General features: G+C 39.1%; 1 protein-coding gene across 2 annotated transcripts in view; it reads right to left on the bottom strand.

Annotated features, from left to right (window-relative positions):
• Positions 1-24,960, bottom strand: part of MYO5B (myosin VB) — a 3,346,216-nt gene that overhangs the window by 1,959,569 nt on the left and 1,361,687 nt on the right. For both annotated transcript variants that reach the window (XM_044078265.1, XM_044078275.1), the window contains exon 5: positions 13,178-13,334. In XM_044078265.1, coding sequence (XP_043934200.1) covers positions 13,178-13,334 — 157 coding nt within the window. The remainder of the gene's footprint in view (positions 1-13,177; positions 13,335-24,960) is intronic.

The following is a 24,960-nucleotide window of genomic DNA, read 5'->3' as shown; positions in this document are numbered from 1 at the left end:
GTCATGGGAACACCCACCAATGCAGACTTCCAGTTTTCAGAAATGAAACCCAAGGGTAAATACATGCAAACATCATGGAGGCAAGTATATCATCCCAAGTTCTAAAACGGCTGGACTCATGTTAAATTATAAGGGGAGAGGTATCCACATCACCAATGTGGCACGGGAGTGCCAGGGGGTAGTCCCTATCTGCTCCACAAAGAAGCTGCAATACTTCTTTTTAAACACTTCTACATTTTTGACATAAGGCAGTATGACAGGAATAATAATTGTGCAGGTAGAAATCAAAAAACATTTTCTACCTCATCCAGACAGAAACCTCACTGAAGTGCTGCTAAGGGCTTTTGAGACTTTGGGAGAGGTGACCTTTGTAAATTTACTTACATTAAATGTAATATAGTTTTACAAAACTTGTACAGATAACTATACCTTATTCTGCTGTGGAAAGTGTTGTTTGTCTTCTATGCCCTTAAGGCACTTTAACTACATGAGAAACATAACTCAATTTCACTGTTTTGCTTAAAATATCAAAACTGTTCAGCTGATACTGATATTACAAAACTTTTGCTCTGTAGCACAAATGAATAAAGTCCTCAGGTGTTGGAAAAGCTGGAAAGATGAATGTAGGAGAGAGAGAGTGGCAAACAGTGGCTTTTCAACCATGGAGGGAAGAAAGTACAGTTGTATACACTTACCATAAATGTAGATGTTCGAGTGTATTCACTGTTGCAGTCATCACCTGTGGGTTATCCCTGCTGTGGTAGCCCTCAGCCAGCCCAAATACCAGAGTCAATGTTTTTGTGCGCTGGCTGCTGTCACCTGCAGTCTGACGTCAGGTTGTCAGTACTATAAAACAAGGCAGCCGATGTCATTATATCAGTTTTTCCTTGCCCTACCCCATCAGAAGCACAAGGGAAAAGAGATAAGCGGTCCTGGGGGCTAAGAGACACCTTCGGAAGCATGTGTCCCCCTAGGGGAAGATGTTAAATGGGGGATGGAGGGAGAGAAACCAAGACTGCAACAGTGAATAAACTTGAACATCTACATTTATGGTAAGTGTACACAACTGTACTATGTTCTTCGTATTTCACTGTTGCAGTCATCACCTGTGGGAGGATTCCCAAAGCTGAGGTAAAGGATGGAAGGATAGGTAGAGTCCTAGGTATTGGTCAGGAGGCCCTGAGAATTGCAGAGGCAAACCCTGCCCTAGACTTAGAAAAGAGAGGTAAGTGGTAATGCTTTGTAAAGGTATGGACAGAGGTCCAGGTGGCCACTTCCAAGATGTCCCTGGTAGGTACTCCTCTGAGAAAGGCAGTGGAAGTGGAGGTTGCCCTAGTGGAGTGGGTATGGACCGACTTAGGGATGGGTTTCCCATGTAGTCTGTAGCAAAAATGGATACAGTGTGAAATCCATTTGGAAATGGTTTATTTGGAGATGGGCTTCCCCTCTGCTCCTGGGGCAAAGCTTACAAGAAGCTAGTCAGTTTTTCTGAATGGCTTAGTGCGGTCCAGATAGTATTTGAGTTGTCTGTGCACATCTAGTGAGTGTCAAATTCTTTCCCCCTTGTTTTGTGGGTTGGGAAAGAAGGTGGGAAGGTGTATGGCCTGGTTAAGGGTCACATCAGACACCACCTTGGGCATAAAGGAGGGATTAGTCCTCAGGGAGACTCTGTCTGCATGGAAAATTATGAAGGGCTCGACAGCCATGAGAGCTTGAAGTTCTGAGACCCTTCTGGCTCAGGTGATAGCTAGTAGGAAGGCAGTCTTCCAGAAGAGGTATTTCAATTCTGCTGAAGTGGCAGGTTTGAAAGGAGGTAAGGTTAGTTTCTCTAACACATAATTGAGGTCCCAGGGTGGAGTAGGAGGTCTTCTGGAAGGCCTGATATTAGAAGCCCCTCTGAGGAATTGCTTAATCAAAGGATGAGAGAAGAGGGGTGGGTCTGAATCATAATGGGTAGAGATGGCCGAGGTATGGATTTTGGCAAAGGAGAAGGAGAGGCCACCATTGAGCAACTCTGCTAAGTAATCCAGGATGAGAGGGATGGAAGGTTGGGAGGTACTGCCCCCTTTGATTGTTTCCAGGAGCAGAATCTTTTCCATTTTTCTGCATAAGATTTTCTTCAGCTGGACCTTCTGGCCTCTGTGATGATGTCCAGGACCTGTTTGCATAACAGTGACTTCTTGTTAGTTTTTAGTGTATAAGCCATGCTGAAAGTTTGAGAGTCTGTAAGTCTGGGTGCAGTACCCTCCCCCTCTCCTGGGTCAAGAGGTCTGACCTTAGGAGAAGTAGCTTTGGGGCTGTAAGGTCAGACTGCATAGTAAGGGGTACCAATGCTGTCTGGGCCAATCTGGAGAGATGAGAATGGCCTTTGGTCTCTTCTCACTTATTTTGATCAGAACCTTGGGAATAAGGTGCAGAGGAGGGTATGCGTACACAAAGAAGGAGCTCAAGGGGAAGGTCAAGGCATTCACCTTACATGCTAGGAGGTGATACTCCCTGGTACAAAACTTCTGCAGCTGGTGGTTGAGGTGCAAGGCAAAGAGGTCCACCTCTGGGGTCCCCCACTCCTGGGTGATTTGCATAAAGATTTCTCTGTGGAGCTGCCATTTGTGGGGGTCCAGTAAGTTTCCGCTTAGGTGGTCTGGCAGTGAGTTGTTGATCCCTGGTAAGTACTGGACAATTAGGTGTAGCCCCATGGAGGTGGCTGTAAGCCAGAGACTCATGGCTAACCTGCATAGGGGGGTATGATTGGGTGCCTCCCTGCTTGTTGATGTACCGCATTACTCTGGTGTTGTCTGTTTTTATAAGGAGGACCCCTGGTCTGAGATGGGGTTGGAAGAAAGTCAGAGCATTTTGCACTGCCATAATTTCTTTCTGGTTGATGTACAAGTGAAATTGCTGGGCATTCCAAAGGCCTTGGGTACACCTGCCTGCTAGGTGAGTACCCCAGGGTATGTTTGAGGTGTCGATGGTGATGGTCTGGCCGGAAGGGCGGAGGATGAAGGGAAGACCCTTGTTCATGGCACAGGCCTCTGCCCACCAGAGAAATTTGTCCCTTAAGCAAAGGATCAGTGGGAGAATGGTCTATAGGGACTGACAGTGCTGAGACCAAAAGTTCTTTAAGTACCACTGAAGCTTTCTCATGTGAAGCCTGGCAAGAGGGATGAAAAGGATGCAAGATGCCATGTATTCCAGGGCTTGCAGGAACTTTCTCATAGTGAGGTGACTTCTGGAAGCCAGCTGGGTGAAGTAGAGAGGCAGGAAGCTCTGCTTTTCTGGGGATAGGAAAGCCATTAGGGTTTCTGTGACTAGCACAGCTCCCAGGAAAACAATCTTCCTGGTCGGATTTTGCTTTGATTTTTTCTTGTTGATGGTGAACCCTAGGGAAGTTAAGAGTTTTTTGACAAAGAGAAGATCCTGGAGCAACTTTTCTTTGCTGTTCACCTGAATGAGGCAGTTGTCTAGGTAATGGTAAATCTGTATATTTCTCTGTCTGCAGAATGCTATAGCCAGGGCCAAGCATTTGGTGAACACTCTGGGAGTAGTAGATAAGCCAAAGGGCAGTGCAGAGAACTGAAAGTGCTGATTGCCTGGTCTGAATCGCAGGAATTTTCTGCACGATTCCCTGATGGGGATGTGGAGGTAGGCATCTTTTAGGTCTAGTGTGACCAGCCAGGCATTTTGTGCGAGCATAGGCAGGAGCTGCTGCAAGGTTAGCATTCTGAATCTGGGGACCACCAAGGAGGTGTTCAGTTTGGATAGATCCAGGATGGTGCGACAAGTGCCCTCCTTTCTGGGAACAAGGAATAGTCTGGAGTAAAAACCTTTTCCTGTTTGATCCAGAGGGACAGGTTCTACTGTCCCCTGGGATATTAGTACTTTTACCTGTTTTAATGCCTCTGCCCACTGGTTTGGGGGGAGGTCTGGGTACCCTCTTGGAATACGGAGATCGCTGAAGGAGAATCTGTATCCCTGAGAAATGATTTTTAATATCCATTGGTCCTTGGTTATAGAGACCCAATTGTCCTTGAAGAGGGTGAGCATTCCTCCTAGTTTTAGATGAGTGAAAGTAGGGCAGAGGGAGGAGGGAGAGTCATTGTGAGTACTTACCATAGAAGCTTGGCTTAGAACTCCCTGCCTTAGAGGCAGAAGTGGTCCATTGTTTGCTTCTTTACTGGCCCTGGGATAGGGGCCTGGATGTCCTGTCCCTGCGGAGCTTACTTTGGCCCTGTCTGCTGGGTGCAGGGAAGGACCAGTGCTTAGACGGGAAGTTCCTGCTGAATCTGGGTGGTTGAACTTGAAAGAAATCTTTTACTGTTTGCATAGATTTTGCTTTGTCTTCCATCTTTTTAAGCACTTCTTCTGCTTTTTCCCCCAACAGGCATTCCTTATCTAGGGGTGCATCAATAAGTTTAGACGTGACACGATCAGGGAGAGGTTGTTCCTTCAGCCATGCATGTCTTCTAATAACAGATCTTGTCACTGCTGCCCTGCTAAAGGCTTCTAGGGCATCACATCCACATTGTAATGAGTGCTTGGCCACATGACCAGCAGAGTGTAGTAATTATGCCAGCTCCTTTGAGTTGGCACCATCAGGAGAGGTAGCAATCTTCTGTTTTAATTGTTCCAAAGTGTGTTGTTGATATTTTAACATATGGAACTGACAATTGAGTGCTCTGAAAGCTAAGGTTGCAGAGGTGTATACATTTTTACCCATCTGTCCAGAGCTCTGAAGTCTTTATCAGAGGGAAAAGGATTATTGGCAGAACTAGATTTATCTCCTTTGGGTCCCTGTGTAATGACCTCGGGTTCTGCAGTAGGGTTCTTGTACAGGTATTTATGAGAATCTGGTACTCTGTAGTACCTGTCAAGTTTAGCTGGAGCAGGAGGCAGGGCATCAGAGACTAAACTGGATTTAAGGAAAACATCATCCACCACTTATAGAATAGGAGGGATGGCCAGGGGTCTGTGCTGGGGCAGGTCCAGAAACTCTCTAAGTTGTTTCTTTGACTGTGGGTAGTACTGAGATTCCCACTGAAAATGTTCCCTGAGGGAGTGAAGGGTTTCCCCAAAGGAGAAGTCCTCTGGAGGGGAGGCAGAGGGGATAGATTCCTCTTCATCTGAATCCTCATAAACAGTTAAGGGCTGTTGTTCCTCTTCAAAGGCAGAATAATCAGATTCCTCAGTCTCTTGGTCTAACATAACTTCTGAAAAAGGAAGCCTTTTCCTTTTTGGAGTGGGGGCCTGAGTACTTCGGATAAGGGAGATGAGATTCTCTGCCATTTTAAGCATTTAAGCTTGGGGTGGAGGAGCAGCAGCAAGATGGTGACTAGAAGCAGATTTTCTAGGAGTGGCCTAGCTTTGAGGCCTGAGAGAATCTGTCAGTCTCTGAGAAATGGTAGTCAGAAGAGAAGACGCTGCTTTTTGTCTAGAATCGGTAGGGTGAATCACCTCCTTAGAAGCCAGTGCCTGCGTCGTGGCTCTGTACCCAACCAAGGCATAGACGCTAAAGGCTCGGAAGACAAAGTGGATTTCTGCAGCATAACAGACTCTGAAAGGGTCTCGGCAGAGGCCTGCACAGAAAGAGAGTCGGGCATCAGGGACTGTGAAAGCACCTCACTGAATTCCAAAGAACTGACAACTTGCTTAGCGGTAGTGTCGTCAGAAGCCTTAGCCTTGTGTGGCCTGTCCCTAGCTTTACATTTTTTCGGAATGTCAGCAGATTGTTGGCTGATGGACGCCATATCAGAATTCGAAGATGGAATATGAAAATAATTATTTACAAAAAGAGCTCTACGGCGAATGGTTTTTACATTAAAGAGGGCACAGAACTGGCAATGAGGGAAGTCGTGGTCTGGGCCTAAACAAGTGATGCAGTAAGAATGAAAGTCTCGGTGTGGAACCTGCTTTCCACAGGCGAGACAATTGTTAACTTTTTTGGACATTGGTTAGAGCAAGAAAAAAGGGCCCTCAATGGGGTACTTAGCTTTAGACGTTTTCTGCTGAAATTTGACTTCTGATAGCGACCGACCAGCACTCGTGCAAACTGCTTCTGCTATGGGCTCCACGGCAAGAAAGACTGATGTAATGACACTGGCTGCCTTGCTTTATAGTACTGATGACCTGATGTCAGACTACAGGCGGCAGCAGCTGGTGCACAAAAACACTGACTCGGGTATTCGGGCCAGCCGAGGGCTACCACAGCAGGGATAACCCACAGGAGATGACTGCAACAGTGAAACACGAAGAACATCTCATTGTCCGGTGACTGCTTCATCAAATGTGTGTGAGGTAGTTGTACCAAGACACACTGCCTTGGCATGCCATGCCAGTGATGCAGCTCTCAATAACATCTGTCTTGCAGCAATGACATGCAGGTGGATGACATATTAAGTCCATCCAGTGAAGTGAGTGGCTGTGTCAGCTAACAAAGGGTGTAGTCAGAACCTAATACAGAATAGCCAAATGAATAACAGCCTCTGTGATTGGCTTTCACCCTAAGGGGAAAAAATAGGTTGACTTACTGTAGCGGGCTGATCGTCAGCAGGCAGTGGGGGACATATTATATGAAGGATGCCCTACTTTGTCAGCTATCTTTTTACTGTACTAAAAGTAGTGTTTATTTTGGTCAATATGCAGTCTTCTATGTAACAAAGGTTATTTTCTGATGTACAACTTCACTGGGCTATTCAGCTTATGCACTACATATTTCTGAAAATATGTTATGACCTTGCCCATGACTGAACAGGATCTGCAAGGTCTGCAAGGATCCAGCCACCCAGTCGGTAAATAAAATATAATAAATGTTATTGTGCCCTGATGTAGTACTCCATTAGGTGATTAGTTGTAAATTATATACAGCTATACATATACGTATATATATATATATATATATATATATATATATATATATATATATATATATATCTATATGGGATCTGCGGAGATCGCACTACAGTGGGGATAAGGTAAAATTCCCTTTTCCCCACTGTAGTGCAACCTCGGAGTGAGAATATTTAAGTAGGGGAGGTGTGGGGGGTGCAGGGGGCTTGCCCCCCTGCAAAAATGTAAAGGTAATGTTTTATTTTTTTTTTAAACACACTTTAACGAAAGCGCTTTTTCAGTGAAAACGCTTTCGTTAAACTGTGTTCGGTGATTGTGGATTCGGACTATTGAACTTTCGTTCAATAGTCCTAGATCCATATAAATATACATATATATATATATATATATATGTACACACACACACACACACACACACACACACACACACACACACACACACACACAAGTGTGTGTAATACATGGAGCTCAGTAATTACACTCCAAAACTTAAAAAAAAAAAGATAAACCAGTAAATTGTTACTGTGGCACAAAACTTTACCATAACATTACTTTCAGATGTGTGTGTGTAACAACTGCTACATACCCACTAAGCGCTGTTACAGACAGGTCTAAATCAAGGGAGGTTCCTTCGGTGTCAACTATCCCTGAATATCTTGCATCATATTTTCATTCTGCCTGTGAAACATTACAGCCACTTACTTAAGTAAATTATAACAATATTTAAAAAATGTCCCTGACTATCCCCATTTGTCAGCCCCCTAAAGAAATTCTTAAACAAATTAAACATGTATACCCTGTGCATGTGACAGCACTCACTAGGTACCTCACAGGCTTTCAAAGCTGGTAAAACACTTGTGTTTTTTTTTTTTGTAACGGTGGTACATGGATTATATAAAACTCTAAGCACTACAAAGAATTGTTTATGACCGGGTCACACCCATTCTAACTATTCATTTTGAGTTCATGAATGTATGCCAAGATAAACCTCTCAAGGTTCGCACTCATGAATTTTTTGGCATTTATGTTTCGAACACCTAATATAATATGGCTATGATCAGACTCAGTCATAATCCTCTATATTATACACTCAAACAGTTGAACTTTGTTTATGCAACAATACTGAAAAGCAAAACAGGTCTACAGAAACAAAAACATTCTAGGCATTATGTGTGCCTACAACAAAAAGAGCTGGGACTAACCACCTATAAGAAAAGAGAGACAGATAGACAATGTCCTGATGATATACATATAACAAGGTGTGAACAAGTAAGATACCACAGACAACTCTGTAAAATTATAAAAAGAAAACTGTGCTGGAACACAGAAGAATAGTCACCACTGCAAGTCAAGTGAAAATGTATAGAGGTTGCTTAGAGATGCACTACTAATTAAAGACAGGCAGGCAGCCCTTTATACCTAACAACCTAAAATAAAATACAGTAAAGAAATTATTCACTTCAGCTAGCACATGATTTGCCTGACAAGTTGGCAGAAGAGGAATATTCTCACTGCCAGGTTTAGATAGCTCCCAATGTGGTGAACGACAAACCCCTAGGTTTGTGTGCATGTATGCGCTGCGGGTGGTGGTCTGAGTGTCACTCTCCTATCATGTCACCAGATGGCAGAGCTTTTGTGCATTCTACCAGTCCACTTGGGAAGTCCAGGACCATTACTACTGGCAGGGACAATAAAGAGGGAATGCAGCAAGATGAATGCTTGGAATGTGCACATAAAATAGTTATGTTTCCTTAGTGATGGCACTACATATGAAACATTGGGACAGAGGTTATGTGTAGGTAGAGGCACAGCAAAAGAAGCATCCAAACCCCAGCATGACTGAATTTAGGACTCAGATCTTAGCTCTCACCTTCATTATGGCACCAAATGGATAAAAAGGAGTCTGTTGTGGTAACTAAGGATACATAGGAAGAGACTAAACAAAAGATAATACAAAATTCAAGAAATTGGAAGATTTTGATTATGGATATGGACAGCAGGATGCAGGCAGTGAAAATGTTTCTGATCCCATTAGTTCTATATACAGGTGAGGCATATTTTTATATCAACCTGAGACATTTTGAACCACAATCAATAAAAAGTTGAAGGAAGTTATGTAGAAGGGGAATATGGCAAGATTTAAGTGGGACAAGTTGATCCTTCCAATAGAACAAGGTGATTTAGGATTACCTGATTTGATAGGATGTTTTAAAGCTATGCAGTTAAGGCTTACGTGCATAACACAAGCAGAAAATTGTAAGTCAAAAGTGGAAAGGAATGGTGAAGATGATGAAATGGGGGAGTCCAAGAAAGAAGTAAGGGTATAAAAATGATTTTGGATGCAGCTCATATCTCTCAAACTCATAGCACAAAATATCTGGACAAACCATAAAAGAATGGCGGGACAAAGGCCCAAAAATAGGGACAGACTTTAAACATTGCATGCATTTTTCTGAAGGATATGAAGTCTGAAACACAAATGTATATAATTACTTATTGACTTCAATACTGAGATCATCTCAGTGATTTGCCAGAAGATCAGAAATTTTACGAAGAACAGACCAAAAATATGAGGCAAAAATCTGGACATTCTGCAAAAATCTGGACAGTTGAGATGTATGAACAGTGCCTTAAGTAGAATAGCAACACTCATACATAATGTTATATTCATGAGGTAGTGTAGTCTTAACAGTAAAGCCAACAAGGGAATGGAGATGGAAATTTTACTAATAGGGATGACTAAGTAGAGGTAAAAAAAAGTAGTCAAGAGAGGACTGGAATTTACTGAAGAAAATTATCAAAGTAGTCTGGGTTATCTAAAAAATGGGAAAGATGACAGAGCAAGATGAAGCTTAGAAAACTTTTGGACTGTAGGTTAGAGGCTACCTTCATTACCAAGGACTGATAGAGTATAGGCAAAGAGAAAGACACAGGATTTTTAAATGAAAGACTAGCTCTGGCAGTGTTTTAATTAAGTCTAGAACAGAATAGAACATTTAAAAGTCATAATTAATAGGGCACATAAAAATGCATGACTACAATAAGAATTAATCAGAGAAGTTTAGAAACAATTTGGGGAGAGAGAATACGAAGGAAGTATACAAAGGAATACTATGAGGACATCTGTATAGCTCCCAAGTATCCAAAAAGTCCAGAAGGTTTAGGACTTTGCTTTAAAATGTTTGCATAGGTATGTTTATATCCCGAGCAAACTTCAGAGAATTTTTCTTTAGGTAGAGGTGCAAATGTGTGACGTAACTGGGAACATATTTTTTGGGAATGAAATGAGCCGACAGATTTTAAAAACTTCCTACAGAATTCTTAGGTCCATAGGTGTTTACTAGGCTAATGACCGCAAGGAAATTTTTAGGCCTAACCATGCATCCCAAACCTCTGACAAATTCTGGTAACCTTGATAAGTGTAATCAGGGGCTTTGGAGATGAAACATTTACAAGTAGGGACCTGGGAGAGGAACTATTTACAGGTTGGCTGTGTCCATTAGAGACATAGGTGCCAACTCAGGGATGAATTTACTGTTCATACCTGAATTGGGTTAGGGGGTAACTCTACTTCATGTGGACAGGGAGCCTGTTCCAGAAATGTGGAAGTCTCTGGAAAACATACCTGTCTCTCCAGCAGGTCCTATTTATATCACAGGCAAGGTTTAAGTCTTTAGAACGGGTGATTTTGGTGATGTTTGTTTTGTGGATATGCAGTAGGTCCATCAGAGTGGGGGGGGTCTGACAATGCCCTGTATACCAGGCACAGATCTCCCCTCAAAAGCCTGTAGGAGACAGAATACAGGGATAGGGCCTTGAGGCGGGTTGCACAGGGCATTTTACATATGCCCTGTATTATTTTCTTGAGAAACTTCTGTGGACATTCTAATTGCTGAATATGCCTTGTGAGGTACATACCAATGGGGGCATTGTACTCAATGATAGGTCTGATGAATCCCAAATACAGTGCAACAATGACTTCCTTGGACTTAGATGCCATACCTTTGTTTATAAGTTGTGCAACATAGGATGATAACCTCACTTCTGTAGATATGTGATGGTCAAAAGCTAGATTACTGTCTTGTGTGTGTCCCTAAATTCCGGATTACTGGGTCAACTCTAAGTGGTGTATTGTCCAGAATGTTGGGTAAGCAAATGACTGTAACTAAGAAAAATGATTATACAGAGCTGGGAAATAAGATATGAATTACCCAGACATAGTAAGGCATTTTTACTTATTTAATCCTAGTGGCTGCAAAACAGCAATTACTACAAAATGAAAAACAAAATCTAAACCAGTTGTAAATGAAGTATTTTTTAAACAACAAACATCTTAATTAATCACTTATGACATAGGCAATTATGCATTTATATAAATGAAAACAAACCATATTGACATAATTTTAGTTGCAAACGTTACACATCCCTTATAATTTATCCAGTCACGGTCAGTCAAACATTACATAGCTCATTCAAATCTTGCCTTCATTTAAACATCATTCCTCCTCTGCATGTATTGTTCTCACAATTCCAATTTTTTCTATGTAATTTGATCCCAGCCTTTTCTAAAGATCCAATTTCCAATCATTTTCTCTCTGTTACTATACTCACAACTTCTAGTATAGGTGGTTTAAGGTTTGATTTACATTTCCTAGTAAATGTTTTTTTGACAGCCACCATAGTTAAACTCAGCAAGGCCTTACTATGTCAACGCAACTCTGATTTTGTATAACAGGTCAAAAAAAGTAATTTCCTTATTTATACCAGTTTGCACACCTAGTATTTCTGATAGAGTAGTGTGCATAGAATTTTTAAAGTCTGCCAACTCATTGTAATCCCAGAAAATATGTTCCCAATGACCTCTTTCTTCCCCATTACACCTCCACCGTTTGCTGTCTACCTGAGGAAAAAAAAATCTTTGGAGTCTACTTCGGGAATAAAAATACCTATGTAAACACTTCCAAGCAACAATCCTAAATCTTCCAGACTTTGTTGCATATTTGAGAGACATACATATCTTCTTCTATTGTTTATTTGTGAACTGCTTATCCAATCTCTCTTCCCAATCTTTTTGAACCTCCTCTGGCTGATTCTTATAGTTATCATGCAATTTATTCATTTTTTGAACAGCAGCTTCTGCTCTAGATTTACTAAAAACTCCTCCAGTGTTGGTCTTTCACTTAGAATCCTCTATTTCTTTCTCTTTGCCTATACACTGATATCAGTCCTTGCTAGGGAAGGCACTTTGTAGTCTGCAGTACAAATAAATTCTTGGCCTTTTCCCATTCTATTACCTTTCCCTCTCTAATTATTTGCTCCCAATACCTTGGATACTTTGCCAGTTTTCTGCAATAAATTCCAGCCTCCTTTTGCCTACTGTCTGTATACCTAATTTCAGACATCCCTATCAGCATACTCTTCTTTCTTCATTCTCAAGTTGACTTAGAATACTTTCTGCTACTTTATGAATATAATATTCTATATGGTTATTGTTAATCTCCATAAGGATCTGCATCCAAAATCCTAGAATCAGGTCATCTATGACTGATTTAGCACCTGGTTCCCCATGAACGTGCGGTGCACTTCTGGAGAGATGTGGCTCCCTTCTGGTCACACTTCAACCCAGTGATGAGCGGCGCTCCTCGACGATCTTGCAGCTGGCTATCCCTGGCCAACTGGAGATCGATGGTGCTGTGGTATTGTTAGGTTTGGGTGGGATTCTGACTTAGAGGCATTTAGTCATAATCCCAGATTGTAGCTTCACACCAATGGCTCCTCAGCCAAACACATATACCAAATGTCTGAACCTGCGGTTCCTCTCGTACTGAGCAGGATTACTATCACAACAACACATCATCAGTAGTGTAAAACTAACATCCAAAACCCCAGACTCTCCTTGGACTGTTAAGGAAGTATTGAATATTGTAAGGAGATAAAAAAATGAAAGTAGGATCTCTAGAAAAAGGAAGGAGCAAACTACATAGAAGTAAACAGAATTTGTGGGAACAATAAATGTAGAATAGTGTTCAGGAGGAAAAATAAAATTTAAGGGAAGACGGGAATTGAGCAATTTGTGTAATGCTGAAGTGAATGAAAATTGTTAAAACATATACTGCATGAAAATAACAAAGGAAGTGTTAGTATCATCCATTTTCTTTTCAATTACTCCATACATATATGTCACTTATTAAAAAAATGTCAATAAAAAAACAATACTGAACAACTGAATGACCTTAGGAGTTTGTGGGAAATAGAAAAGGACTGCAACACTTTCAGGAAAACAGATAATTTAACAAAGAAATCAAAAGTGCAAAAACATTCTGTATATCTTTACCTCCATGATTGGACTGGATGCCAAGACCTTCTCTTCCACTGATGTGTCACTGGCAGAACCACCAACTGTAGCAAAATACCTCATGGCATACTTGGCGGACACTGTTTTTCCAGCCCCTGATTCTCCACTTACTATAATAGACTGGTTCTTCTCATCTCTGTACACAGAATAAAATGATGGTTAGATGTAGACTTTAACACAGTACAACTTAAAAAAAAACAGCATTTACTTCCATCTTGTCATGTATGTTATGGATAGAGCCTTGGTTTTGGCATGAACTGCCACAATGGTAACAAAATACAGAACCAATATTCTATACTTTGTTGGTCTGTATTCTATATCTTGGTGGTCAAATCTCCTAGACCTCCAGTTCCTTCAGACAGCCGGTCAAAATGATCACATTCTACTGACAATTTGTGTGATAACTATAAAATTGGACAAGGCAAGAACCTCACTGTACTGGAGCAGAATTAGACCTTAGACTGTGAGGAGCTGGCACACATTTAAAGAAACTGTTCAGTGCACAAACATAACAATTTTACTCTATTAATGATATGTTACTTTTAGATAAAGTGTCATTCTTTTTATTCTTTTTTGACCATGAAACCCAACTGGACATGACTGTTCTTTTTTGGGACAATTTGGGATCACGGTCTGATAAACTCAGTTGCTCAGAGTCACACAATAGTCAAGTGGAGGTAGAAGGAATTAAACCATGTATGCTGGACTACAGGAAGTAGCTCACTAAATGCTCACAGCCTTAATTCTCAATGCTAACTGCCAGACTGTATTCCTCTTAATATTCTTCAACATAAACATTCAAACAGGAAGAAAAATAGGCAGATGTAGAAAGGCCTACTGCAAGTAGGTTTGGCATAAGGTCTTCACCTGACTGACAGAAGGCTTGTTTCTGGCAGCTTATTAGTTAGACTTAAAATAGATCTCCAGTTAGTCCAGTATTCACATATGAAACTACAAACCTAAGACAGATATGTGTAGTTGGAAGGCTGGATTTCCACTAGATAACAGCAGAAATGTGACTCTCGTACATTAACTTTTCTCTGTTTTTCTCACAATCATATTTAGCAAGACATGTTTTTTCCTTCTACCTTATTTGTAACTACCAAATGCATTAGTATCAAACTACATAAGAACATACCCAACACAACATTTTCAACATCCTTCCCTTGTCTTTATTTCTCTCCTTTCGTATCTAAAATAAATGATTTTCCTTTTTTCTTTAAATGAATGTTTCTTCTGTTTGGACCACTGCTTTTCTTTTTTTTTTCGATAATCATTTTTATTATTTTTCAAAACCATAATACAATCCACACACTATTTACATTATGTACAAAATTGCTTCCAATGTTTAACTCCATATCAAATGTCAACATCATACATTAACAATAGATACCGTACTAATCAGGTAGAGAAAAAAAACGAAAACAACTACAAGAGAAAAATAGAAACAAACTCAAGCCAACAATCTGTATTATTTCTACGTCCTCTATCTAATCTAAGATTGTGTTTGTTCTCTTACTGTATGTCCTAAAAGAAAGTGGATAGGAACCTCTAGGCCAACACAATGTTAAAAATTTGCTCTCAAATTTTTGTACTATTTATACTTTTCTTGTTGTTACTAATTAATAATTTATGCGCTAAAATATGCTTGATCGCTAACAACCTGAATTTTCCCCACGATGTCTGGGCTGGGTTCAACCAATTTGTGGCTATATATAATTTCATTAATAAACTGATATTCATAATTATGATCCTCTTTGATTTATCTAAATTCTCCGGTGGGATATAGAGAATCAAAAATTCCCAGGTGAGTGTTGAGTTTTGGTAACCCATTTTTTGTAACTGCAATTTTAATGAGTTCCACAATTTATAAATGCACTTGCAACTCCAGAACATGTGTAGCAGGTCCGCTGTCTGATCTAAACACTGTGGACATTTGGGTGAGTTTTTCGAATCAAATTTATGAAGAGTGAGACGGGTATAATACGCATTATTAAATATCATCAGTTGAGTAAAGACCAGTTTTTGAAGGGATACTGCTTTCAATGTTAAGCTAAACGCTTCTACTATCTTACTATCATCTAGGGATACCAATTTTTCTTTCCAGTATTTTGATAAAAGAATATACTTATTGTATTTCCTTTCTTTTATCATTTTATACGCTGAGGTTATGTATTTTCTATCTTGTAGCAAGGCTTCCCACAGATTGCGAGAGATAACTAAATCCTCTTCTTTGATTTCGGAGCTATTAAAATAATTTATGGCAAGATCTTTTAGCTGACTCATTATAATTAAATAAGAAATGGGAAGATTCATCTCTTTTAAAATATCATGTACTGCTACTCCTAAGAAGGGGTATAAATCAAGCACAGTTAAATCCTTAATAAGGGGAAATTTCTTTAAATCTATCAGTTGACTACCAATAGTCATGTTTGGATTCCCATGAAACGGTTGAAAAACCATCATATAGTTTAATAAGTTTAAAGAGGCAAACAGAGTTTGAATTGCCATTGCCCAAATCTTAATGTGCTCCATTAAATCATATTTGCTCAGTGTTCGATTATTTAAAAATGGTACCGCTTTAACGTTAATTCCCGCTCCTTTTATGTGTTTACAAGTTAGAAGCACCCATTTGGGTATCCATTTTCTACTATTACTGCCCACGTAAGACACCCTTAAAATCCTATTAGCCTGAATCACTAAACAGTACATTTCAAAATCCGGTAGATCCAACCCCCCCCCCCCCTATTTTTGGGAGCCATCAATTTCTCATATGCTATTCTTGTTTTCCTGGGTTCCCAAAGAAATCTCCCCAATCCTATCTGAAACTGCTTAAAAAATGTTTTCGTGATTTTGAGTTGTGCTGCTCTAAAAATATATAGCATTCTGGGGAGAACATTCATTTTTATAATCGCTGCTCTTGCCATCATCGGTAACTTCAACTTGCTCCATCTTTTTAAATCCAGTGTTATTCGGTCTCCAGTTGCCTTAATATTATTTATAAAGAAATCTCTATTTTCAGTTGAGAATGTAATCCCCAGATATTTTATCCTTTCTTCTGTCCTTACTTGTCCTATCAATGGTAGCATTGAAAAAGGTGTGGGTGTCTTTAAAGGGAATATTTTGTTTTTTTTTAAATTTAGTTTGTAATTAGAAATTCTCTCAAAGTTTTGTATTGTTGTTAGTAATTTTTCAGTATCAGAAACCGGTGTGGTACAGTATATATTTAGATCATCTGCAAAGGCAGCCATCCTAACCTTTATCCCAAGAAGTACAGGAGAGTTATAAAAGACATTTTGCTTCATGTGAAGAAATAAGGGCTCCAAATACAGATTAAATAACATGGGAGATAATGGGCATCCCTGTCGAGTTCCATTTTTAATTTGAATCCTTTTGGAGCATTCATGATTTATAGATAAATTAGTGTATGCATTATTGTATAATTTTCTTAACGTTGAAATAAACTCCTGAGGTATATTGAAATATGATAATATATCAAATAAATATGCCAAATTAACTCTGTCGAATGCTTTCTGAGCATCAATTATTAAAGTATATATGTTCATATTTTTATACTTCGCATAAGATATTAGTGTATGAAGAGTTAATGTATTATCCGTAGTCTGTCTCCCATCTATAAACCCCGCCTGTTCCTCTGATATTATCGAATTTATTACTTTTTTCAGTCTACTAGCTAGAATGGATGTCATGATTTTCATGTCAATATTCAGCAGTGATATGGGCCTATAATTGTCTGGATTTTTGGAATCACTATTCTCCTTCAATATCAGGATTGTCCTAGAGGCATTAAAGTGGGGATCATTGCTGCCATTCAGAATGATATAATTAAAAGTCTGTGAAAGTACACTGTTCAGAATCACACTAAAAAATTTGTAGAATTCAGAGGTCATACCATCTGGCCCTGGGGCTTTATGGGGCTTTAATCTCTTGATTGCCTCCAAAACCTCCTCGACTGTAATCGGTGCAATTAATTCTCCATGAGAGTCCTTGTCAATATTAGGAAAGATAATTTTCTGTAGGAAATCTTTCCTATCTTTATCTTGGAAGTGTGCTTGCTGCTCACCATACATTTGATTAAAAATTAATTCAAAAATCTTCATGATATCTGACTTGTCAGTATATGTAGTATTGTTATTATTTATTTCAGTAATTAATTGTGTTGATTTCGTCTGATTAATAATACGGGCTAAAGCTTTCGAGGGAGTTTGAATATGGTTTGCATACTTTACTAAACTTCTTTGTTCATAAAGTGTCAATTTTCTATTGTGCAGAAGAAACAGCTCTTTCTGACATCTTAATAACTCAGTTTCTGTCTGTTCATTATAGTTCCTCAGCGACTCCTGGTCCAATAGTTGTATTTTGGTTTCCAAATCCAGTTGTTCCTTATTTTGTAATTTTTTGTAATATGTGGCTTTCTGAATAAGTAATCCTCTTAACAACGTTTTAGTTGTAGCCCATTCTATATCTATTGGATGTCTATTTCAGGGAATATTGTATAATAATTGTTTAAGTATCTCCTTGACTTCTTGTAATATATCCTCTTTGGTCAATAAGTATGGGTTTAAGGACCAATTATATCCACAGTGGCTTTTAGTGTTCATAATATTGGTATTTAAAGTTAAAGTTATCTTAGAATGGTCAGAGAGCTGCCTAGCTTGATTAGAAACCCTGGGGTCAAGTGAAATCAATACTTCTGAAATTAAAAAAAAGTCAATTCTCGACCACATTTTATGGCAGCTAGAGTTAAAGGTAAAGTTCTCGGCCTTTGCTTGTATGTGTGTGTGTTTAAAAGGGCCATACAGTTTGAAATCAGTTCGCAGTTCTTTCAACGCTACCATTGCCTGCTTATTAAAAGCTGTGGAAGCCCCCAACTTATCAAGTTTAGAATCTTGGTATGAGTTCCAGTTACCTCCCATCACTATGTAGCAGTTTTTATATGACTGTAAAATGGAATAAACTGAAGTTATAAAATGATGTTGGTTCACATTAGGGGCATATACACATATAAGTACTATAGGTTTATCATAACAGTCGGATTTGAGAACCACCAAACACCATCTGCCTTCTTTATCTATTTTATCATCCAAAATTTCTCCTTGAAAATGATTCTTAATTATAATTGCTACCCCAGCACTATTCGTTGTCCCTTCCACCGCCACAATCTTCCTAATCCATTTCTTATCCTTCATTGTCTCCCACTGGTCATTAGTCAAATGCGTTTCTTGTAATAAGATAAAACCTGCTATTGATTTAAAAAATAGATGTAAAAACAGCTTCCTTTTTTTCATGTTCTAGAGTCCTTTAACATTCCAGGATTCAATTATCCACATTCAAAGCTACATAATAATATACATCGATATCTAGTTTTGTTTGACCACCTTAGATTGACAAGTGTTGGCATTTCGTAAATTATTTGGAAGCAAAACTGCCATCCCATCCCTACCCAGTGCCTATCCACTATTCCTCTGGACCAGGATGAACATAGGCTTTTCCCATTGCTTAAAACTCCCCGAGTAACTAATCTACCAAATCTACTAATTAACAATAAAATGTCATGCAAAAAACCTACACCAACTACATCTACATCTACAAAGCCTAACCCAGACATTCCCTACTAAACACTGCACTCAAGTAACTACAGCTCTGTACATTTTCCTCAGTAGACATATAAACTAATTGTGGCTGACATTCAGAATAATTCACTTCTATCAGTCTTTATGTTCAACAATAGCATACTAGCATTATAATTACTTGTTCTATAACATTTTAAATATCAGTTCACATAATAAGCCCACAGTTGTTATACATTTTGTTTAAATAATCCGACTATTATAGTCAGCTATATTTCTCCAAAACAATCTTACTGAGTTCCCTGCTGATATTTAGAAATCATTGCAGTTAAAAATAGAACTATAATGCACATTCACTTATTCATAGGTTCATAGGTTCATACTAGGCTATCTGCCCAAGGGCATTTATAAGCCTCATTTTGCTGTGCCTCTGTCAAGCAGTGACACTGAAGTAATCCCTCCCATGCATTGGTCAAGATTCCTCTTGAACAAGGCCAGAGAGGTGGTGGTTCTGATTTTTGAGGTGATTCATCATCATCAAATTCATCCGTCTGGGTGCCTTATGGCTGGATATGTCAGGCTGGGTGAAGTCTAGGTATGAGACTGAGACTGAATGGAGTTTCAGTTGGGCAGCATAAGACATATTTTTTTGAATTTTTCCTTCCTTTTTGGTCCTTTTGGGGGGGGGCCTTTCAAGCTGCAGCAGGTGTCTGGTCAGATTCGAGCGGGGCATTGTACTCAATCATAGGTCCTAATAGTGATGAGTGCAGGGGACGATGACCTCCCCTGACTTGATGGTGATGGATTCATGATCAGGTCAGTGATTGGATTATATTTCCTTTCTACACTTTAAGCACAACAGTGTGTCAAGCGACTGTCAACCTGGGGGTCCCCAGATCTCTGATGACTTATTTGCTCAGTGGATTGCCACTATATGGGGTATGGAGTAACCTTGTTTTTGTTTTGAAGGATGACTATGCATTTTTTTGTTTAACTTCAGGCCTATGGCTCTGGCACCAGTTATCATCTGTGATGAGGCCTTCTGGAGGATATCCATAACCCTCCTGTTGTGCAGTTACTGAGTCAGATGCGACAAGTGGACCCAGGGACCCCCAGGACTCCTCACTCACAGTGACGAGGGCTGAGAGTCTGACATGGCTAGCAACTCTGACCCTGTGGTTCTGGTCACTTAGCCAGTTGCAACCCATCTTGTGTGATGTAGGGTTACATTTCAAGCTGATGAGTTTTCGATGATACCTGGGGTTTGGGGGCTACAATCCTATCTCTCCAGATATTCTTCCTTTGGGGGAGGGGAACAGCACTGAACCAGTGTCAGCCAGTATGTTGGCAATGTTCAGTAATTTTTCACTTCATTCATTTTTAATTCACAGGCAGCATATCTGGAGTTTTCCTCCTAGGTTCTAACTTATAGCTAAAAAGGCCTTATGATTCTCTTTAGAGTCCCGATTTTGAATAGTAAGTAAAAAAGGAGAAGAATAAAAAGGTTAAAAAAAAAGCAGAAAGAGAGCACACAAGAAAAGAAGAACAGGGGAGGAAGATAAATTATTTTACACATCTTAAACCATGTTGTTACATGTTCTTTATTCTTGTCACCATATCTTTTACCTCTATTGAACTCAGTGTCCTTACATCAATATCTAATTGCAGATGATACACTCTCTCTAAAATGATGAAGCATGAGAGATACAAAATTATTAACAAGACAGCAAAAGAGCAAGAACAGAGAGAAAGCAAAAAAAAGAAAGAAAATAAAGACTGCATTACCTTAATTTACCACTAAGCCATACAATCTCCTTTTACAGCAATCAAGCCATTCATTTAGCCTTTACCTGACCCACTCGGCTTCATTGAACATCCTGCAGTCATTTTACCCTTAAATAAGTCCATAAACAGCTTCATTTTGTTTCCTCAGCAGCTCTTCTTTCTTCCCAGCAGTTGCATCAGTTCAGGCAGTTCTACTTCATTCCTTCGCGCTCGCGACGGGGGAACCAATTCGCGAACGGACCTCTTGGCTGCACCATGCTGAAAACTGTCCCCCTGCTTCCTCTAACCCATTTCCTGTTGCCTCGAGGATCAGAAGCGCTCGCTAGAGCCATAAAACATCGTGGAATCTTCGTGTTTCAGCTGGGAAAACGAGATAAGGAGATAAAACGAAGATTTTCCAGGCCTGCTGAAAAAACAAGAATAGACAAAGGATTCCAAAGCCTCGGATCATCGTAAATGAAGAATCCCATTCACGCTGATGATGAAGAAAGCCTAGTTGGACTGTTCACATTTCTGACTGTGGCAAAGCCTTGAAAAGCTTCAAAAAGTTAGGTCTGGCTTCTTTTTTTGTGTTTACAGAGTACTTAATGCCATCAACAGTAAAAATTAAACTATTAGGATATTTCATTTGGAATCTAATGTTTTTATCAATCAGAAACTTACAGTATGGAGCCAGCATTTGTCTAGACTGCCTTATTTGTGTTGGTAAATCCTGTGCTATGGAAACTTTATAGTTTTGCCATGTTATAGATCCACCAGATTTTTTAATGGTTAGAAGTATTTTGCTCACATCTTGGTAGTTTAATATTTTGACATACACAGGTCTGGGTGTATTTGAAGCTTGAGATTCCCTGTATGCTCTATGCGCTCTTTCTATGACAATTTGCTTAACAGCCACAGAGTCCTTAAGCAGTATTTCAAATATTTGTATAATGGAAGTGGTCAGATCATTATATTGGATTGATTCTGGGATCCCTCTGATAATTATGTTGTTACGTCTCGATCTTGCTTCCAAGTCCAGAATTTTATTTTGCATCATTTGAATGTCAGCCTCATGGGACTCAGTTCTTTTAGTGAGCAATATTATGTTGTCTTCATTTGCTGCTATTCTGGTTTCTGCTTTCTCCATTCTTGCAAGAATCCGGTTGCATGTGTCACTAAATGTTTGTGTTTGGGATGTTAGATCTTTTAAGGCTTCCTGTATAGGTAGTAATGCAGTTTTAATTTCTTCCATTGTAACCTGTTGATCAGGTTTCATTGTTGCCGCTGTTTTTGCAGTCTCTTGCTGTTTAATTGTTTTCTGTCTCTTAATTATAGATTCCTTCTCCGGAGACTGTAATGCTGACAGCTTAGTTTTGGTAGTTGTAGTATCCATATTTTTATCTTCTTTTGACATTTTGCAATGCTGCAGATAAAGTTATTTCCCAAGGAAAAGTTTCAGAAGTGAGGTAGTTCAGTCCTTTGTTTGGTGCTCTGTTCAGAGTCAACCTAACAATCAGTTCCAATCCTGTTGTCACCAAGTATTTTCTTTCAATTTTTCTTCCTCGAAAAGACAACTGACTTCTTGTAGTTTAATAATTGCTGCCAATTAGTAGATTAACTCCAAGTGTACATCCACAGGGTTGATTTTTTTCTCTGGTATTTGAAGAGCTGAAGTACTGCAGTGCTTAGAGAATGGCGGCCATCTTTGAATGGACCACTGCTTTTCTGAATACCTTTCCTGCTATGGTTGTCTGTTTAACCCTTCGCTGTTTCCTTGTACTTTTAAATGCTGTATGTTTTCATTTTCACTTTATTTGAGCACTGTAATATACCTATAAGAGCAAAGTTATATGGGGCATAAGCCATGTAACTTGAACAGTTTGGACAATTTCAAACAAACCACAGAGCTAGCAGCACCTCAGTCTCACATATCTTCATTTACTCAGACCACATACATGGTATCATAGTGCGTCAGACAGAAACTGAGTCTCTAAGAAAAATCCAGCTATGCTAGAGACTTTACTATATAATACCTTAAACCACATGTACTGGAAGCTGGGATACATTCAAATGATCCTTTAAGGACATACCACTTTTCATCTAGATGGCTTCTGAATGCACATAACTTTTCTCTTTTTACTTTTAAGTCTTCACTGGTGCATTCAGTCTAATAAAGCCAAAACTTCGCCATCTGTATTACCATTTTATTGAGATTGTTAATACAGCATAAGTGGACTGATTGGACACTTTGGAAACAAAGAGATGAAGACCAAGTTGGATGTCCATAGAACATTAATGTGCCTGCAAAACATACCAAATAAAATCCAAACCTCAGGGTAAAAAGGTCACACAAACAAACCATTCAGTAAAACCTCAAAGAAAGACTCGGCTAAGCTCCAGTCTTCACTTACAATGCATGATAATTAACAAGCATTAGCTACCACTCAAAGTCCAAGTGGAATGGTTATAGGCATACTAAAGCACACTGTATGCCTTTACTTTTTATCTGTAGCTATGAAGGGGGTCAGAATCTTTTTACAAAAACGTGCAAAAGACATGAACTTGTGCAGCAAAATGTGCATGTTGCTATTGCAAAACAATGTTTATGGGCATATCTGAAATGTGTACAATTAACACAGGGCAGTCTTCAAGTAGCAGTAGAATCACTTCCAGAAAAAGTGCAGATTATTTTCAGTTCGAGCAACTTCTGATTCAAAGAACGGATATTCATTTCAAGTTAGATACAGGTGGTGAATGCAATATCCTATGGCACTTTTACATCACTGAGTCTGTCTAATACTGTGTACAACTTTCCATGCATTCCTCTGACATACTCAAGACAAACATTTAAAGCCATTTGAACAGAAGTTGATTAGCAGTGAGTACAAATGTAGAAAAATACAAGGTAATGCTCCATGCAGTGTCCTTGAAAATTCAGATCATGCAGTCAAATATAATGGGTCATAATGTCAGTTTCAGTGGTGAAACAGGTAGCACACTCATTTGTGTACAGAAGTGCGTAGGTTCTATTCCCATACCAAGTAAATCAACTGCTGACAAAGCACAGGGGGTGTGTATTGTCCTTCAGATGAGATGTTAAACTTAGATCCCATCTGCTTGAGTTTGTAGTAGCTCAGGTGGATGCAAACAACCCCATATCACCTATCAAAAGAGTAGGGTTCTTTATTTAAAACAATATTTACAATACTATTTACAAACGTACATATTTACCATTTACCAAGAAAATCATTGCACAAGCAGTATGCAGACAATGAGAGCCAGTGAGCCCTGAAATAATCCAATGTGTGCTTTAAATCAAGCCATGTCCAGTTCAGTACAATTCAGTATAAGGATGCGTTCTTTATTCAGACAAACAAGAAGGTATAAGTGCTTTTGTTCCAAAAATAAAAGCAGGAACTTCATCAGATACAAGGAAATTAAGGAAGTAAACTGTTTTAAATAGGAAATCTTACATGACATTACTTCCTGGATTAGTGAAAACAACTCCAAAGTCTGAAACAGAAGTCTGAAACACTACACATAAATGTTTCAGCACAAAACAGTATAAGTATCAAAATATAAAAATATATAAAAATACATATAAAAACTGACTGTGCAAATGTCAACACCCTACACTATGTATTATAAATACAAGAATAAATATGTAAATATGTGTATATATAAAAATGCTTTTAAGATGCTTTTGAAAAAAAATATGTATGTATATAAAATCATATAAGTAAAAATGCATACAGTTAAAAATCCATTAGGAACAAATGAATACATTTCATGTACATATACATATAACAGGTATGAAGGCCATTTAAAAAAAATTAAAAAAATGTACCATATTCGTATCTAAAGGGAATGTTTCACCTCTCAAGAGCCCTCACTTTAAGCAGACTGCTTATAGAAAAGCTGTCATTTAAGCATGACCAATAAGTGGCATCAAGTTGTAATTGCCATAGCAACTTGGCTTTTACATAGGTACATAGATTAATACTACGCTAATTACCCTTGTGGGCCATTTTAAGCATAGCCAATTGCCCCATGTGAAAATCAAACCCTACACCTTCTGTCTGCAAGGTAAACACCTTAACCATTCTGCCACCCCCCTGAAACATGAGTACATATGGCCAGGCTGCCCCCCTATTATGTCTTTTTTGGACTTCAAGTACTGCAAATACTACAAGTAGTACTACAAGTACTACAAAATTTAACTGGTGATTGTTGTACTCACTAATGTGTCTAGCAAGTGCATTCACTTCACTAGCATCCCTTATATTCCTAAGGTGCTCGCTGATCCTATTTTTACATTTTTTTACAATTTATATGGTTACAATGTTCCATTCTTAATATCTTACTTTTCATTACTATGTTAAACTTCTATCTTCATTTTCTTTC

This window comes from Protopterus annectens, chromosome 1.part1 (assembly GCF_019279795.1).
Source record: "Protopterus annectens isolate FY-2018-M chromosome 1.part1, PAN1.0, whole genome shotgun sequence".
Lineage (NCBI taxonomy): Eukaryota > Metazoa > Chordata > Ceratodontiformes > Protopteridae > Protopterus > Protopterus annectens.
Note: the sequence above shows the minus strand (reverse complement) of the source record. Positions and strands in the feature narration are given on the sequence as shown.